General features: G+C 50.7%; 1 protein-coding gene across 4 annotated transcripts in view; it reads left to right on the top strand.

Moving 5' to 3' along the window:
- The window catches only part of SLC13A3 (solute carrier family 13 member 3), a 64,637-nt gene that overhangs the window by 2,315 nt on the left and 43,960 nt on the right, over nt 1-18,362 (top strand). For all 4 annotated transcript variants that reach the window (XM_036322580.1, XM_036322582.1, XM_036322581.1 and 1 more), the window contains exon 2: nt 18,012-18,277. In XM_036322580.1, the coding sequence (XP_036178473.1) occupies nt 18,012-18,277 (266 nt within the window). The remainder of the gene's footprint in view (nt 1-18,011; nt 18,278-18,362) is intronic.

Here is an 18,362-nt window from a genome sequence, read left to right as displayed (position 1 = left end):
TTGAGCCAAACTGATGACAATTGCCGGGAAGCAAAATCTCAACAGATTGAGAAATGGTTATCTTACAGTTTATTTTGTAGATTAAAATCAAAGGAGTAGACGTGAGCAGGTTACATGAAATTCATTTGGTGGTAGATTGGGGAGGTGGGAGAGAGCAAACCGGGAAATCTCTGAGAATGGACAGAGATGGAGAGCCACATACTTCTACATTGGTGGCTATGGGGGAGTTAACAGTTAACACTGACAGCACATAGAGAAGGTATTCAGAGAACAAGATAACAGGAGGGTTCCGTGGTCCCATGGTCTGGTGGGAAATTAGGCCCTGAGGGGTCTAGAAAGGGGTGGGGATTATACATTCCAAAGGCATCTTATCAGATATGCAAAAAGACAGTAGACAGGTTCACTTGAGGTAAATAGGTAAATGCCAGCCTTAGTCAAGGAAGCGACATGCCCAGGACTTGGTTACCTGCCGTGACTCACTTTTAGTTAAACTTTTGTGTTCAGACCACAAACTCTCAGTCTGAGTTTGTAAGCCTCCATGCAGGCCTCCCCGGAGCTGGTCAGGTTTAGTATGTGGCCCATACTAGATAGACTATCCTAGACTTTCGTCCACACTAGACTATACTTGTTATTGCTGTTTGGGAGTGTACTTTTTCTACTTGTAAAAAGAAGTTTGCACCCTGGCCGGGTGGCTCAGTTGGTTGGAGTGTCGTCTTGTACACCAAAAGGTTACGGGTTCGACCCCGGTCAGGGTGTGTCTGGGAGGCAACCAATTGATGTTTTTCTCTGACATCGATGTGTCTCTCTCTTTTTCTCTCTTTCTCACTCTCTCAAATCAATAAGGAAACATCTTCGGGGGAGGATAAAAAAAAGAAGAAGTTTGCTGTAAACAATCAATAAGCTGTTTTACGCCCGCTGTGGCTTCATATGTCTCATATTTAGTCTCCCGATTGTATTGATTTCCGTGTGCTTGATTTAATCTTGTGTTGTTTGGTACTGTAGGCTATGGTACCTAGGTGTGTAGAGGCTATTCCACCTCGGTTTGTGTAAGTGTACTCTGTGATGTTCGCACAATGATGAAATTGCCGGAAGATGCCTTGCTCAGAACATATCCCCGTCGTTAAGTGGTGCATGACTGTATATGTAAATCTCTTAGAACTGAGCCTGGTATACAGTAAGTGCCTAATAATATACTGGTGGATTTTAATCCAGGAGCCTTGCATGATGGGGACAGTCAAGTTTAACAAACGCTGGCTAGGAGCAAGGTGCAGCGCTAAGCTTTGCCTTAGGTGCTTCATGTCATTTAATCCTTTCTTTTATTAAAATATTTTTTTGTCTTTCAATTACAGTTGACATACAATATTATACTAGTTTCAGGTGTACAACCCAGTGATTACACATGTATATAACTTATGAAGGGATCACCCTGATAAATGCAGTACCCGTCTGCCACCATACATACATAATTATTATAATACTAGAGGTCTGGTGCACGAGATTTGTGCACTTGGGAGGACCCTCAACCCAGCCTGTGCACTCTCGCATTCCGGGAGCCATAAGAGGATGTCTGACTGAAGGCGGGGAGCGGGCCTAAGCCAGCAGTTGGACATTCTTAGCACTGCCGCAGAGGCAAGAGAGGCTCCTGCACCACCGCTGCACTCGCCAGCCGTGAGCCAGGCTTCTGGCTGAGCAGCGCTCCCCCGTGGGAGTGCACTGATCATGAGGGGGCAGCTCCTGTGTTGAGCGTCTGCCCCCTGGTGGCCAGTGCATGTCATAGCGACCAGTCATTCCGTCATTTGGTCAATTTGCATATTAGCCTTTTATTATATAGGATTATTGACTACTAGAGGCCCAGTGCATGGATTTGTGCACCAGTGGGGTCCCTCAGCCTGGCCTGCAGGGATCAGGCTGAAACCAGCTCTCCGACATCCCCTGAGGGGTCCTGGATTGCAAGAAGGTGCAGGCCAGGCTGAGAGACCCCAATGGTGCACGAATCTGTGCACCGGGCTTCTAGTATGCATATAAGATCTTTGGTTAATCTCTTCCTGCCCTCCCCCTCCCCCTTCCCTCTGAGATTCATCAGTCTATTCCATGATTCCATGCCTGTGGTTTCTGCTTCTGCATTGAGCATCTGCTCCCTGGTGGTCAGTGTGTGTCATAGCTACCGGTCAGCCGGTTGAATGGTCAGCCAATCAGCCGGTCACTTGGGCTTTTATATAGAGAGATATTTCCTATGCTGTACTTTATATTCCCATGACTATTCTGTAACTCCCAATTGGTACTTCTTAATCCCTTCACCTTTCAATGCCCCTCACAGGGGGAGGATTATTTACCCCATTTTCCAGAGAAGAAAAGTGAGGCTCAGAGAGATGAAGTGACTTGCTCAGAATCACACAGCAAGCAGCTGAATGGGGGTTTAGTCCCTAGCTTCTCAGAATCCAGACCTCATGCTGTTTTCAGACTCTCAAAGAAAGTCTTGAAAATCAAAGGAGATCCAGATTGATGTCAAGAGTGTTGGCTGGAAACCACCATCAATGGGGGCTGAAAAGAGATGGGACCTTAGGTCCCTGTGGGGTCCTGAACTGGTGCCCAGTCCATCTGAAGCATCATGGGAGGGCACTAAGTTGTTTTGCCATCCCTCAATGAGATATTAAACATTCATAAAAGTAATGAGAGGGTATGATTTAGTGGTGTGTTCCAGCACCCACCAGCGGAGGCCAGGAGCTGGGACAGGTGTTCAGAGAGAGCTGCCTGGAGGAAGGGTTCCTCCTTGGGCCTAGGCAGTGAGGAGATGGTACTAGGTGGTGCCAAGGAAATCTAGAGCTAATCCTCGGGCAAGCCCTTTAGTGTGGAATTATCCAACTAGACTTTCCAATTAAACTTTCTTGACATAGAAAAGAAAAAACAATAAATGCTGGAATAGGATTTAGGTCACTTTTTCAAAAAGCATTCCATCCTAGGCTGACCTCAGGACCTTGGGCCAACTTCTTCTTTGGCTCTCACTTTTCTTGTCTGTAAAAGGAGGCGATTACCTTGCCGGTTTCAAGAACTAAGATGAGAGGGTTGAGAGAGGAAGTGGCCTGCCTGGTAGAAGGATGGATGGGTCTGCTATGTCCTAGGCGAAGCTCCAGGGACGAAGAGATGAAATGCACAGGATCTCTCTCCTCAGCAGAGGGTTCTGGAAGCTTCTCTCTCTCTACTTTGCCCTCTAGCAAGATCTGTGAACCCAGAGGCAGATCCAGGTGTTATGGGGCCTGACCTGTGTAGTATTTGAGGGGCTCTATTTAAGAAAAAGCATTCAGGTTTACGCATGCAAGATTGAGTATGGGTTTGGGAAGGAGATATGAAGCTTAAAACTTCATTAGCTGCACATTGAATCTGCTTCCCTGTGAACCCCAGCGTGGACAGGAAACGGAAGTGCCTTTAACCCCTGCCGTGGTAGTAGCTGATGAGGAAGATGTCTTATGGAGTGCTTGACTCTTACTATGTGCCAGGCACCATGCTCAGAGCTTCGCAGGCATTGTCCTATAACCAGGGAGGCAGCTGCTGTCAGCATGGCTATCGAACGCGTGAGCAAATGGAAGCTCAGCAAGGTTAGGCGACTTGCCCAAGGTCACACAGCCTGTACAAGGCCAAGAATGCAAGGTCTGTACTTCTTTTATCTTTTCCTTTTTAAATTAAATTTATTGGGGTGACATTGGTAAACATGATCATATAGGTTTCAGATGTGGGTTTCTATGTTACAAGATCTGTATTTTCTACTGTGTGCCCACCACCCAAAGTCAAATAAATCTTCTCTTGCCACCATATATTAGGGCCCCCTTTACCCCTCCTTCCCTCTGACAACCCCCACACTGCTGTTTGTGTTCATGAGTTTCAGTTTTATATGCCACTTCTAAGCCTCTCTCACATAGAAATTCTGGAAGCACCCAGGCAGGTTGTCCTGCACACATATGGGTTCCTAAAAACTTTTGCAAAATTGCAGATATCAGAACAGCAGAGAAGTCTGAGATGCTCCGACATTTGCTCTAGGCCCCTATTTGGGTCTGGACTACCATCCCCTATAAAGACCCACCATCCCCAAACAAGTCCGTCGGTAGCCAGACTTGATACCTTTGTACAAGTTAGGAGAAGGGGCTCTTCCTCAGGCGGGTCGAGCCCCACACTACTAGGGTGCATGGTTCTTACTTGGGTTTTCCAGCTGGATGACGTCTCCAGGCCACTGTGGCTCTGAGGTCCTAGGAGTCTGACTGGTCGAATGGGTTGGTTCTCATGCACCTGTACCCTGGTGACTGGTGAGCTGGTCTTCAGGGAGGCTGGGGTTAATCTGAAGGGCAGATGAGTGGGGGAGGAACAATTCTTACATTATGTCTTCCTGGCTCCAAACGCTGTCAGCAGGGACAAAAGGAGTGGGATGCACTTCTGGAATGTGCCATTAGGGTTCCTGTTCTCGCTATGAAGAGTGCTTTCCAAAAATGGCCATCCAGGCAGTGGAGGTTTGGGGACTGGCCTTGGACAGCGAGCAGGGACAGATGAGACTATTAACGCAGGCTTGCAAATAAATAGCAGCCCCGTGTGTTTGCAGAGAAATCTTGCCCCCTTTCCCTAATAATAATAATAATAATAATAATAACTTATGATTTTTCCCCTTTTATCTTATGCTGTTTTACATGCCTTTCACATTTTATTTCATTTACTCTTCCCATAAGCCATAAGAAGCAGGAATAATGATTATCCTCATTTTTACAAATGAGGAGAGTGAAGCACAGAGAAGTTAGGTAATGTTCCTGAAGTCACACAGCTACTAAATATTACTTCAATCAGTTCTCCTCTTCTCATGGTCCTAGGTTTTGGCAGACAGGGTGGCCGGGGTTCTGAGACACCCTTCAGCCTCCCCCTAAAAATATTTCCCTGGAAACAACAAGAAAACGACAAGCTCAGACTTGTGGATCGAACACCTTCTGGCCAGATACTGCCTCGTGTTTTTAACTTGTGTCATCTCCTTGAACCCCGGAGAGCTCGGACAGGGAATTTGTCCACATGTACCCCCAACATGGCGTGGGGTCTGATTTGGTTTCCGTCACCCAAATGCCACTCACAACATTTTTGCCAGATCCTCTGACCACTTAATTACCCATTCCTATCACTTCCCTATTTTTTATGTTAATGCCTTATTGCCCCACCTTAAAAACAAACAAACAAACAAACATAAACACAATGACTTAGAAAAAATATGTTACTACGGGATCATGTATGTAAAATAAGGATCATGAATGACTAACAGAAGAAAACTAGCAGTGCATAAGTAAATACTGTGCTGGTTAATTCTGGCTCCACACAGCTCCACACAGCCTGCTCGAAGCTGAGGGCCTGAGACCTGCCCTTTCTTTGTTATAAAGGGAGGGAAGTGTTCAAGACAAGCTAGTACCAAACAGACTTTTTTTGGAGGGAAATTGAAGGAAGAATCAGAAAGGGAGTCACCCTGATGTTCTTTACTGTCCTTCTATGAGTGGGCATGCAGGAGGCAGCAGCTCAATGATTCTCTATCATCATTGATATTTCTATCTCTCTCTCCCTCTCCCTTCCTTTCTTTTTTTTTTTTTTTTTATATTTTATTGGTTTTTTACAGAGAGGAAGGGAGAGAGATAGAGAGTTAGAAACATCGATGAGAGAGAAACATCGATCAGCTGCCTCCTGCACACCTCCTCCTGGGGATGTGCCCGCAACCCAGGTACATGCCCTTGGCCGGAATCGAACCTGGGACCTTTCAGTCCGCAGTCCGACGCTCTACCCACTGAGCCAAACCGGTTTCGGCTCCCTTCCTTTCTTGAAAAAAAAAAAAAAAAAAAAAGGTATATCTTGCCCTGACCAGTGTTTCTCAGTGGTTAGGGCATCAGCCAGTGCATTTAAGGGTCATGGGTTCAATTCCTGGTCAAAGGTACGTACCTGAGTTGCAAGTTCATTCCCTGGCCCTAGTCAGGGCATGTATGGGAGGCAACCAATCAATGTGAAGATTATTCTGATTATCTGGGTGGACCCCCCATAACCGGTACAAGAGGGAGGCATGGAGGTCAGAGTCGGAAGGAAGGCAGCCTCTAGAACAGCCGTGGGCAAACTACGGCCCTCGGGCCGGATTCGGCCCATTTGAAATGAATAAAACTAAAAAAAAAAAAAAAGACCGTACCCTTTTATGTAATGATGTTTACTTTGAATTTATATTAGTTCACACAAACACTCCATCCATGCTTTTGTTCCGGCCCTCTGGTCCAGTTTAAGAACCCATTGTGGCCCTCGAGTCAAAAAGTTTGCCCACCCCTGCTCTAGAAGCTGGAAGGCTAGTACGATCTCTTCCAGAGCCTCCAGAAAGAACCAACTTCAGCCCAGTGAGAAGGACTGCAGGCTTCCGGCCTGTAAAACTAGGAGAATAGCTTTGAGTTCTCTCGGTTCTTCCAGCCTGCCAAGCTTGCTGCTGCCTCAGGGCCTTTGCATTTGCTGTCTGCCCGGCACGAGCTGGATCCTTCTGGTCATTCAGGGTTCAGCTCCAATGGTACTTCCTCCGAGAAGGGCTCCCTTCTCAAGAACACTTGCCCTCCTTACCCACAAAACTCTTTTTAAAACAGCCTCCTGTTTTATTCCCTTTGTGGCTTATCCCAATCAGAAATGATCGTTGTCTGTTCATTGTCTGCCTTCTCCACTTGGCTGTGAGCAATTTAAGGGCAGGGCCCAGGCCTGTCTTGTTCCCTGCAGCATCCCCAGAGCCTAGGACAGCATCTGACCCATAGTAGGCATTTAGTAAATAAGTGAAGGAATGAATTGAAACTTGAACCCAGGTAGCTCTGATTTCAGAAGACACGCACTTCTTAAAACCCTAGACCAGTGGTCGGCAAACTCATTAGTCAACAGAGCCAAATATCAACAGTACAACGATTGAAATATCTTTTGAGAGCCAAATTTTTTAAACTTAAACTATATAGGTAGGTACATTATTATTAACTTAATTAGGGTACTCCTAATCTGGTCTTTGCTAAAAACGTCCTCAATCTGATTGAGGTACGTTCGCTGAGGTCGACCCCTTCCCACTCTCCCATCCACACTCGTCTTGTATACTTGTTTCGTCTATCTCCTTTCCGAAAACCGACTTCTGCGCATGGGCCACGAAGTTTCAATCGCACTGTACGTGCGCGCCCACACGTGGTATTTTGTGGAAGAGCCACACTCAAGGGGCCAAAGAGCCGCATGTGGCTCGCGAGCCGCGGTTTGCCGACCACTGCCCTAGATGACTATCAATTCATACGGGAGCTCTGAGCTGGAACCAGTGTTTCCAGCACTTTCGTTTTTCAGCTGGGAGGACTGAAGCCCGGAAGGTAGGGGGCCTTTCCCAGTCTCCAAAGCCAGGTGGTCCCACAACCCTCACCTGTGCCCCCACCATGCTGGGACCCATCGCTCACACAGAACCCTTGGCCTCGGAGCGGCTCCTCTGAGCTCCTGCCAACTTTCCACTTTCTCAGAGCTCCTGCCAGGCGTGTAAACAGGCCAACGTGATTCCCCGGGATGCCGCAGGGACCAAGATCATGTTTCCTGACCGGACTCAACGGGACAGTGCCCTCTGGACTGATGAGTAGCATTTTCTGACACCCCCAGACACTGAAGACACGAAGTCAGCACCCTAGCTAAGCTCGACACGTCACACACATGTGCCCGAACCACTCTTTCCAGCTGAAGTCCCCGGGAAGAGACACAAAGCCACACTGCCTTCCAGCAAGCCATTGCCCACCCCCAGCCTCATTTCCCCGCTGCAAAGTGGGCAGATAGGGTAGTGCCTGATGCTCAGCAGGTGCTCAATAAAAAATGGTGGCGGCTGCTATTATTTGCAAAATAGGAGCACCGGGATCCTGGCTCTGTCTACTTGTCCCTGGAATTCGCAGGGGGAAAGGTGGTCCATGGGAATGAACCGGTGCCGGGGGGAGCGGGCACCGACACCCAGAACAGAACAGCGCTCCCAGCTGGATAAAGACACTGGGAAAGGGCTGGGGAGGCCAGCATGCCCCTGCCAGCCAGCCCACTGCCCAGTCCCCTTGGCTCGGCTCGGCTCCCCCTCGGGGATCCTCATCAGCAGTCTGGGCTAAAAAAGGAATTTCATTCCAGCAGAATTAAGCTCTCCTGTAGGAATGTGCTGGTCCCTAGGAAGCTGCAGGAAGTGAATTCAAGTTTGTTGGTGTCCTGGGCCACATGCCTTATTCATGCCCCCCCTTCTTCCCCCAAGAGCCACAGTCAACACCTCTCTAGCGCTTATGAAGTGTCAGGCAGGGTCCAAAGCACCAAAGATCTGCTTGCTGGCTCACTTATGCTCACCGCGGCTCTGTGGGGCAAGCGCCGTTATTATCCACATCCACAGGGGAGGAAACTGAGGCACAGAGTGGGTTACTGACAGAGCTTGAAAGTGGCAGAGCTGGGATTCAAACCCTGACACCCTAGCTCTAGAATATGTGCTCTCCCCGTGCTGTGGACACAGGGGTGATGGACCCATTTTACATGTGAGGAGGCTGAGACTCAGAGATGAAGCCACTTGCCTAGCACCTCACAGCCACTGAATGAGCAGTGGGGCTGGCACCGGAGCCGAGGTCTGCCTTGTGGAAAGCCCATGCTCCACGCTTCAGTGGAGGCTGGATGGGGCGGGGGACCTCAGGGAAGGCTTCTCAGGGGAGAGACATGTCATGCTGACGCTCTTTGGAAGCCGTGGGGAGTTCTCTGAAGACAGGGACTAACAGGGGTGGTTAAGCATGATGAACAGGAGCTTGGGTTTGGCTGCTTGGGTTCAAACTCTGGCTTTGAAGCACGCGGTGTGACCTTAAGCCAGTTGCTTAACCCCTCTGTGACTCAGGTTCCTCATCTGTAAGTGGGTCTGATAATTGATGATGCTTGCAAAGGGCTGTACAGATGTTGGCTGCCTTCAGGGACAAATCGCCTTCTGTGTTCTGAGCTCTGGGAAGCGCTTTCCATCAGTGGTTCCCAAGTATTTTGCCCCCTAGAGGACCTTTGTCGTTGTCTGGGGACATTTTTTATGGTCACAATTGGCAGGAGAGGGAGGGTCTACTGGCATCTGTGGGAAGAGGCTGGGGCTGCTGCTAAACGCCCCACAACAAAAGGGCCAGCCTCACATCAAAGAGTTACCCAGCCGCAGGTGTCAGTGGTGCTGAGGGTGAGGACCCCCGTACTAAACGCATTCGACCCCTCGATCCCCCAACCACTTCCTGCCCCTTTCTGCTGCCCCCTTGGACTTCTCTGGAAAGGGCTAGGACTCAGCAAAGCTCCTCATGGCGCTCAAGCAGGGTGTTGGCAGAGTCCAAACAACCGCAGTGCAAGCAGTTTACTGAGATGTATGTCTTGGGAATGTGGTCTGCTGTGCTCACACCATGACTAAACTAGGGATGTCCAGGCCTAGTGGAGCCTGGCAGGGGCTGCTGCAGCCTAACACCTGCTTTTGGGGTGTTAGGGAGACTGAGGCCTGTTCTGAGAGGACCATCTCACCCCCGCTAACCTGGCCCTCCACCTTAGAGACCTGGCTTGATTTCCTGCTCCTGATCTTTTCTGCTATGGGAGTTCGACCTCCTCTGGAAGAGGGGTCTGCCCAGAGTAACTTTCTGGGGGTGGCGGGGAAAGGGCAGAAGGGTGAGCGTATGAACCCTGTACTAGACTTCCTGGATTCCAGTCTTGCTCTCCCACTTCCTGGCTGTGTGACCTTGGGCAAGCTACTCAACCTCTCTGTGCCTCAGTTTCCTCCTCTATAGTATGAGGACACTGATAGGACCTACCTCATGGGGTGTTGTGAAGATTGGCTCATACACCGAAAATACTTTGGTCTGTGCCTGGTATATAAGAGGCACGGAGTAAATGTTTGCTGTTAGCATTGTTAGTAGTAGTAGTAATATTGTTATTTGCTTTACAAATGAGCCCATGGATCCAGGGGTCCAGAAGGGCTTTATAGGGGATGGAACTTGTCTCTGAGTCCTCTTGGCAACCTCCCTTCACTTATTGTGTAGGTTCTTTTGTTCTCTGAGCCTCCCTTTCCTTTCCTATAAAATGGAAGGAAGGTCATTCTGAAGAGTTGCTGGGAAGGTTAAATGAGATAGTGCTTATTCAGAGAATAACCTCAGTGAAAGTTCCCTTGCCATTCTTATTCTTGGCCTGAAGCCTGGAGCCCCCGGGGTCTGAGAAGTGAGAGGTTATGGGCATTGGAAAGTCTTTGTCAGGTCAGGTCTCAGGAGCAGGGTCCACTTCCCTGTTACTAACCAACCGTATCAGCTCCCGGGATGCCTGCAGCAGGGCCAGCTGGACCAGAGTGGGTGGTGGGGGGGTGGGGGGGGGGCGGGGTGATGATAAACAGTAGAGAATTGAAAACATCAGGGGCAGGGCGGATCCCCCAGTGCCCGAGAGAAGTTAGGTAGAGTGGTCGGCACCCAGGATGTGGCCTCAGCTGACCCAGGATGAATCCCGGCTGGACCAAGAACTTGCTCTGTGAGTGGGGGGAGCGAGGCACTTCCCTTGCCAGCCCCGGTTTCCTCATCTGTCCCATGGGCCTACCCACCTCCTGGGGCTGCTTTGAGGAGCCAGGGAACCCAAGTGCTTTGTGAACAGTGAAGTGTCCTGCAAAGAGTGAAGTAATAGGTATCTTGTCTGTCTTGTTCACCAGTGCGCCCCCAGCACCTGGCACATACTAGGTGCTTAATAAATATCTTCAGAATGAATCCAGAATCAAACGGATATTTCTTCAGTGTTTGCCACAGGCATTGTCCACAAATAGTTAGCACATCCAGTCAAAAACTAATTGAGCACCTATGACACTCCATTCACTATCCTCGGGGAACATGGCAGTGTACCCAATACTCACAAGTCCTTATACTTATGGGGCTGGCATTCTAGGGGGCGACACTGAAAACAAACAAGAACTATGGTGTTGGGTGATGACGCGTGCCAGGGAGGAAAAACACAGAGAAGGGGTGGGAGTCAGGAACGGGATAGTGCAACTCCAGGGTCAGGAGGTTTCCTGGGAAGAGACCCTTTGAATGAATACCCGAAGGGTGACATTTAACGTGAAGGAGGTCGCGGACGGAGCCCTGAGCACATACAAAGGAAGAGCACCAGGCAGGGCACTTTACAAGTGCAAAGGTCCTGAGGTGGGCGTGTGGCAGGTGTTAAAAGAAAACATCCAAGATCTTCCTGGGTCCTCATGACGGCCCCTCCTAATCACCTCTGGTCCTCAGGTCACAGAGAAACTAAGTCAAAGAGCCTTGAGGAGATTTAAAGGCAGATCCACGCCTCTGCCTTCGGATTGGACTTCACTTCCACCAGAGAAAGGCCCCCAAAGGGGTGGGCGGGGCTGTCGGGGGGGCGGGGGGGAGAGTGGAGAAGCCCTGAGTGGGGCTTTAACTGCACCCCCTCCCACCCCTGATGGGAACTGAGATGCCCTGTGGACAGGGACACTGGGGTCCAGAGAGGGGAAGGAGCCTTTTTTTTTTGGCCTCTTTTTCTGAACAACTTGTTTTGTCCTCCTGGGGCTGAGCCAGGCCGCAGGGGGCTCCTGCATCCGGTGGGGCTCCCACCAGCCCACCCACCTGTCTGGCGCAGGAATGATTAGTGAGGGCTGGGCAGCTGCGGCAGTGAGCCGCCCGGGAACGCTTTTAATGAATGGCTCCGAGAACTTTAACTTGTACTTGAAGTTGTACCTCATCTGCTAATGAGTCCAGAGGACGAACACACTCCAGTCCAGAGGAAAGGGGGGAGGATAGGGGTGACTGGACTCAGAGGTCTTCTGGGGCAAGTCACCCTCTCTACTTTCTCCTCTTTCCCCCTTGAGCAGCGGTTCTCAGCCTGTGGGTCGTGACCCCTTTGGCGGTAAAACGACCCTTTCACAGGGGTCGCCGAAGACCATCCTGCATATCAGATATTTACATGACGATTCATAACAGTAGCCACATGACAGTGATGAAGCAGCAACGAAAATAATGTTATGGTTGGGTCGCAACAGGAGGAACTGTATTTAAAGGGCCAGAAGGTTGAGAACCACGGCCCTTGAGTCTTCGGCCCCAGTGGATACAGGTGGCACCGAACTGCTTTCTCGGAGTGTTTTCAGGGTAGGGGGGCCCTGGTTGGGAATCAGGACCGGACTCCGGGGCGGCCCCAATTATTTCCCTCTGTCACCCTGGCGCAGTTTCTGGCTTCTCCCTCCATGGAAAGTGGGCACACGCGACAGTCACCTCTGCTCCTCTCCAAGACTGAACAGGCCAGAGGGGATGCAAAGGGGCCTGTCAGGTGCTTTTCTGTTGAGTGTCTGTCCCTTCATTTCCTTTGATAGGTGAGCTAGTGCAGGTCAAAGGCAAGGCTTGGTGCCTGGCCAGTGTAAGGCCTCCGGAAAAGGTAGCTTTCTTGTTCTCACCTACCATTCCTGTTAGAGCAGGGTGACCGTGGGTAAGTCACCCAAGCTCTCTGAGCCACGGTCACTGAGCCGCATGTAAACTGGGGACAGCGGTCCTAGCTGCCTCACGGGCTGTGGTGGGTTTAACAAGGGGATCCATAGGAGCCATGCCTGGTCCATAGTAAGTGCTCAGTGCATGCAAGTGCTGGGCTTGCTCTGAGGCAAGGAGGAAGATTTGCTTGGGTGGGGAGAAGCCCCCAGAATCACAGGCTTTCAGAGAACAGCCCGTCCACATCCCCTTTCCTGCCCCTCCAGCGCCCTCAGATGCTGTCATACGCACCCTGAATTAGGGAGGAGGACACAGAGGCTCGGAAAGGGCACCGTCTGTCCAAAGCTTGCAGCTTGTGAGTGGTGGACGGCGTGACTCCTAGTGGCCTTGTCACCTGAGCCTCAGCTGGACTCATTTAACTCTCTTTTTTAAAAGTTTTGTTTTGTTTTTTTTAAGAGAGGAAGGTAAAGGGAGAGAGACAGATAGAAATATCGATGATGAGAAAGAATCATTGATCGGCTGCCTCATCCCGGGCCCACAACCCAGGCATGTGCCCTGACCTGGAATCAAACTGTGACCTCCTGGTTCACAGGTCAACACTCATCCTCTGAACCACACTGGCCAGGCAGAGGTGGAAGTTCTTATCGTTATGATCACCATCTCCATTTTACAGAAGAGGAAACTGAGGCACAGAATGACGTCACTTACTCCAGGAAGCGATAGAGGCAGGATTTGAACCCAGGCACTCTGCTTCTTGGCATTGTGTCCAGGTTGCAGCCCCCTTCTCCTAGCTCCCTGTCCCCTGATCCCAAAGGCTTCTGCTTCCCCGGCGCTGGCCATCTTCCTGGTGCTGCCCCACCCTGGTGACCGCGATGCCATCATCCCTCGGTTACCTCTGAGCAAACTGAGGCTCCGAGCGGGGGAGCCACCTGCCCAAGGTCACTTACACCGGTAATGGGGCCTGAGCCATGACGCTCCCAATCCTGGTGACTCCGGAGGCTTTGACCCTGGCTGGTACCGGCCCTGGGCTGAGGGTGGTGAGGGGATACTGAGCTGTTCAAGGCATGGCTTCTGCCTCTCTAGAGTTCAAAGTTCAGGGCTTCCCATGGGTCTCTAGTGGGCAGCTGGCCCCAGTCCTGCTCCCCAAAGGGCCTGGCATGGAGTCACTGGGGCCTGCCGAGAGCCTGGGTGCAGCCCAGTGCCTGACAAATATGCCTGCTGCTGCCCACCAGGGAGCTGGCGGGGGGGGGGGGGGGGGCGGGCGGGGGGAGGATGGTAGTGGATCAAGTTTCCAGATCAGGGCTCGGAGAACAGACCAGTTCTCTTTCTGTCCTGAGTGAGTGACGGGGGCAAGCATGGGGCAGTGGGAAGAAAGATGCCTTGTGTCTGCCTGGAAGTCATTCCCCAGCTCAAAAATTAACCGCCTGATAAAGCATTTTCTTCCCCCCCCCCCCCCCCCACCACCCTCGTGTGCTTTGCCTGCAGACTTTAATCCCTGTGGTAATGGACTGGCTAAGCCCGAGAAGCTGGGACTTCTTGGGTGGGAGTGGGGGATTACGCGGCTTCCCGAAAGAACTGCCTGGGTTGGGCTGCATGAATAGGGCTGCTCAGGGGCTGTGGGAACCTTCCTTTCTTGCTCCCAACCAGGGCCAGGACTCTAGTAAGCCCAGGGAGGCCCCCAGGGAGCACAGTTCAAGTTGGGCTCATTGTCAGGGTTGTGCACCTGCCTTCCCCTGGTCTCAGGCCTGCTGCCCACTCCTGCGGCACAGCGGCTTTCAAGGTAAAGTCCTTACAGCTGATGCGCGGCGTGACCCCCGGCAAGCCACTTGCCCTCCCTGGCAGCCATTGTACTAGGGGTGAGGTCAGACCAGGATTTCTCAACCTCGGCACTATTGACACTATTGGGAAAGAGTAATTCTCCGTGTGGGGCTGTGCTGGGCACTTCAGGAAGTTTAGTAGCATCCCTGGCCTCTACCCACTAGATTTTCCCCCTCTAATCATGACCAGCAAAATCGTCCCCAGGCACATGTCCCCGGGCTGGGGGGGGGGGGGGGACAAAATCACCCCCTGTTGAGAACCATGGGGTTAAATGATCTCAGATTCATTCTGGCTGTCATATTTTAAGGTTTTCTTTTTTTCTTTTTTTAAGATTTATGAAGAGTATTTACGAACTTGAACTATTAATAATAAAGTACATTAATATATGATTAATATATAATAATTTATCCAGCCCGCCCGGCATGGCTCCGTCGTTGAGCGTCAACCTATGAACCAGGAGGTCAGGGTTCGATTCCTAGTCAGGGCACATAGTCGGTTTGCAGGCTTGATCCCCATGCGGGAGGCAGCCAATCAATGACTCTCTCATGACTTACGTTTCTATCTCAGTCCCTCTCCCTTCCTATCTGAAATCAATAAGAAATATATTTAAAAAAAATAATTTATCCAACATAATAGCTCATATTTATTTGGCATCCTCATGTGTCCATCCCTGGGTCAGTGGTTAACTTATATGAAATAATTCACTCTCCGAGGCAGGTACTATAATCGTGTGCCTACAGCAAGTAAGGAAACTGAGGGTGAGGAAGCTAAGTGACTGGCCCAGGATCACACAGCCAGAGTGTGGAAGGTTTATCTGATTCGAAAAGCCTTGCTGTTTCTACTGTGCATGTTTCACATAGAAACGTTAGGACATACAGTACCTCCTGAGGCCCTAACTGGAAGGCACTTCTGGTGGAAGCTGGTGGAACCCAGACTTTTCTACTCCATCCACTTTTCTAAAGCAGCCTGACAGCAGCAACCAAGGGTAACAAAGGGAGAAGAAAATGCCATCTTTGATGAGAAGGGAGGACCACAGTCCCACCCCTGGTGTGTGAAGAAGAAGTGACAATGGCGATGGGATTTGGACCAAATGGCAGAAGGAAACCAAGGGCCGAGCATGCTCTGCAGCTCCCAGGCAGGACGCAGACTGCTCCCGAAATATTGTTCAGTGCCGCGAGCTCGTCCTAATCCTGGCAGAGCCTGGAGAAGGCGCGGGGGAGGGGAGGCGCTGAGTACCGTGCAGTACGGCGTTCAGATGACCTGGAGGAGGAGGCTCGGAGCCCCTCGCTGAGATGCAGGGTGTTGGGAGGCGGGTGGCAGACAGAGGACGGACAGTGATCAGTTTGTCATTGTAACACGGCTCTAGTTTTCTTTCTCAGTCAGACTAAGAGGCATGAAAACTCAAAGAGACCCCTCAAAGGACCGTGACCTTCTTGGGTCTTCACACTGAGTCTCCACAGTAAGCCCTGCGCTCAGAGTGGAGACACATTCCAGGGCAGCGCTGGTGACCAGGGACTCTGCGATGACCAGCAGCGGTGAGGGGGAGGCACCTGCTGTCAGCCTCCTCCCGGCCCCTCTCCCCACACTTGCCTTTAACAAAGAACGGGTCTGAGAGGAGTAGCCCCAATGACAAATGGCTAGCATGGGACCCCCAAAAAGACAGTGTGAGAAATAAGAAGAAAGGGGACATCAAATAAAAGTAAAGAATAAACACTGAAGAGCTGCGTTATGAAGTTGGAGAAACTACTGAACAGATATTTCTCCATGAGATTAAAAAAAAAAGAAATTATTTCAGTGGGATTCTCTGTGATGTAGACAACCCCAGATTATTTATTCTCCATTTTCAGATGAACAGACTCAAGCTCAGAGGGGTCAGTGACTTGCCACAAAAACTCAGTAGCAAAACCGCTATGCCCAGGCTTCCTGGCCCTGAGGCCCGGGTTCTCTAGAGCAGCTCTGTCCAGCAGGACTTCCTGCGATGAGGGAAATGTCTGGCATTCTCTGTCCAGAATGGTAGACACAAGTCTATGTGGCTGCTGAGCTCTTGAATTGCGGCTGGTGTGGCTGAGAAACTGGAATCTAAGTTTCATTGAAGTGGCATGGATTTAAACTTGAATAGCTCCACGTGGCCTGAAGCTACTGCATTTGGACAGCTCAGCCGTGGACACGTCCTTGGCGCTCTTTTCCCTTATACTTCAGCCATCACTGGACATCAAGTTCTCAAACCTGGCCTTTAAAATTAGGACCAGGCTTCTTGCTTCGGGCTCCGTCTTCTCGGTCCAGCCTCCTTTAGGCGTATCCACCCCTGGGAGTTTCGGCTGGGTCATGCCAACTTCTGAGGGCCAAGGGAGGGATGGTCTGGGAAGCTGAGAAATGTTTCACCTGGGGCCAGGACGCCACCTACCTTGGGCCACCTTCTTGAAGTGGAACCTCTGGACAGAGCAGGGTGGTCAGGAGGCAAAGTGCTGACTCGGAGATGACCCAGAGAGAGAGCCTGCAAGGTCAGGCACCTCCTGCAGCCTCTGAACTCCAGAAGTTAAAATTCACAGAAGTTAAAATTCTCCCCTAATCTACCTTCTGTCTCTGTGAGTTTGACAACTCTAGGTACCGCATATAAGTGGAATTGTACAATATTCCTCTTTTTGTGGCTGGCTTATTAGCATAATGTCTTCAAGGTTTGCCCATGTTGTACAATGTGTCAGAATTTCCCTCTTTTTAAAGACTGAATAATATTCCATTGTATACATGTCTATATTTCACAGTTTTCTTGTTCATCTGTCAATGGATGCTTGGGTTGCTTCTACATTTTAGCTTTTGTGAACAATGCTGCTGTGATGATGGGTGTGCAAATACTCTTTGAGCTCCTGCTTTCAGTTCTTAGGGGTATAATACCCAGAGGTGGAGATGCTGGGTCATATGGTAATTCTATTTCATTTTTTGAGGAGCTACCATCCTGTTTTCTATGGTGGCTATACCAATTTTATTCCCAACGAACAGGGCACAATAAAGTCCTTGCCGTTATTACTATTATGGATGGCGTGTGTACTAAGTGTCGGGCATCGTGCTGCCTGCCAGGTAGAGATGCTACTGATGCTCCCTCCACATCCCCATTGACACACCCCATTCTACGCATGCTCATAGCTTCTTACTGCCCCTGAGCTGCTCAGCACGAAGCCCTCCAGCTGCACATGGGGCCGGCTGGAAGAGTGGGGCAGAAATGCTCCCAAGAGCAGCCCTCAGTCAGTGATAACCAGGGAATGGGCAGGTGAATAGCCCAACTTCTTTGCCCCTCGGGGGGACAACTAGGAGGCATGATCTACACCATCCCCCAGGGTCCCCATCAGGTTTGACCCCGGCAGCCCACAGTGGTAACCTCATTAACACTCTGCATTGGCTTCCTTCTCTGTTTTACTTCACCACACCCTGCTGGAACTTTCTGAGATCCCCTATTAAGTCAAGTGCTTTCGGTCTCATGCTCGTCTCAGGGTCTACTTTTAAGTCAACGGGGTATTTCATAGAACCCTCAAACAGTCCTCTAAACTGGACAGATATGGCTTCCCTGTTCTAGAGTTGAGCAGAATGAGGCTCAGACAGGTGACACCACCTGCTTGGGCACGTACCCTCTCCTCTGCCTCCCCATGGAATGTGCCCGATGGACCTGCTGCAGGACCTACTCCCCTGCCCCTGAGCGGTGCTGAGCCTGCATCCCCCTCCCCAACCCCCCCTTTGCAGGAAGGCCGCTGTCTGTTTGTCATCCTGCTCATGGCCGTGTACTGGTGCACGGAGGCGCTGCCCCTGTCGGTGACAGCCCTGCTGCCCATCATCCTCTTCCCCTTCCTGGGTATCCTGAAGTCCAAAGACGTCTGCCCCCAGTACTTCGTGGACACCAACTTCCTCTTCCTCAGTGGTCTGATCATGGCCAGCGCCATCGAGGAGTGGAACCTGCACCGGAGAATCGCCCTCAAGATCCTCACATTTGTGGGGGTCCGGCCGGTCTGGTAAGGCCAGGTAACGGGTCCAGCCCAAAGGTGGGGTGTTAGAGGGACCACATCTCTTGGAGCCCAGATTTACTCTTCCTTGTTG

This window comes from Myotis myotis, unplaced genomic scaffold (assembly GCF_014108235.1).
Source record: "Myotis myotis isolate mMyoMyo1 unplaced genomic scaffold, mMyoMyo1.p scaffold_m19_p_9, whole genome shotgun sequence".
In the NCBI taxonomy this organism is placed as follows: Eukaryota; Metazoa; Chordata; class Mammalia; order Chiroptera; family Vespertilionidae; genus Myotis; species Myotis myotis.
Note: the sequence above shows the minus strand (reverse complement) of the source record. Positions and strands in the feature narration are given on the sequence as shown.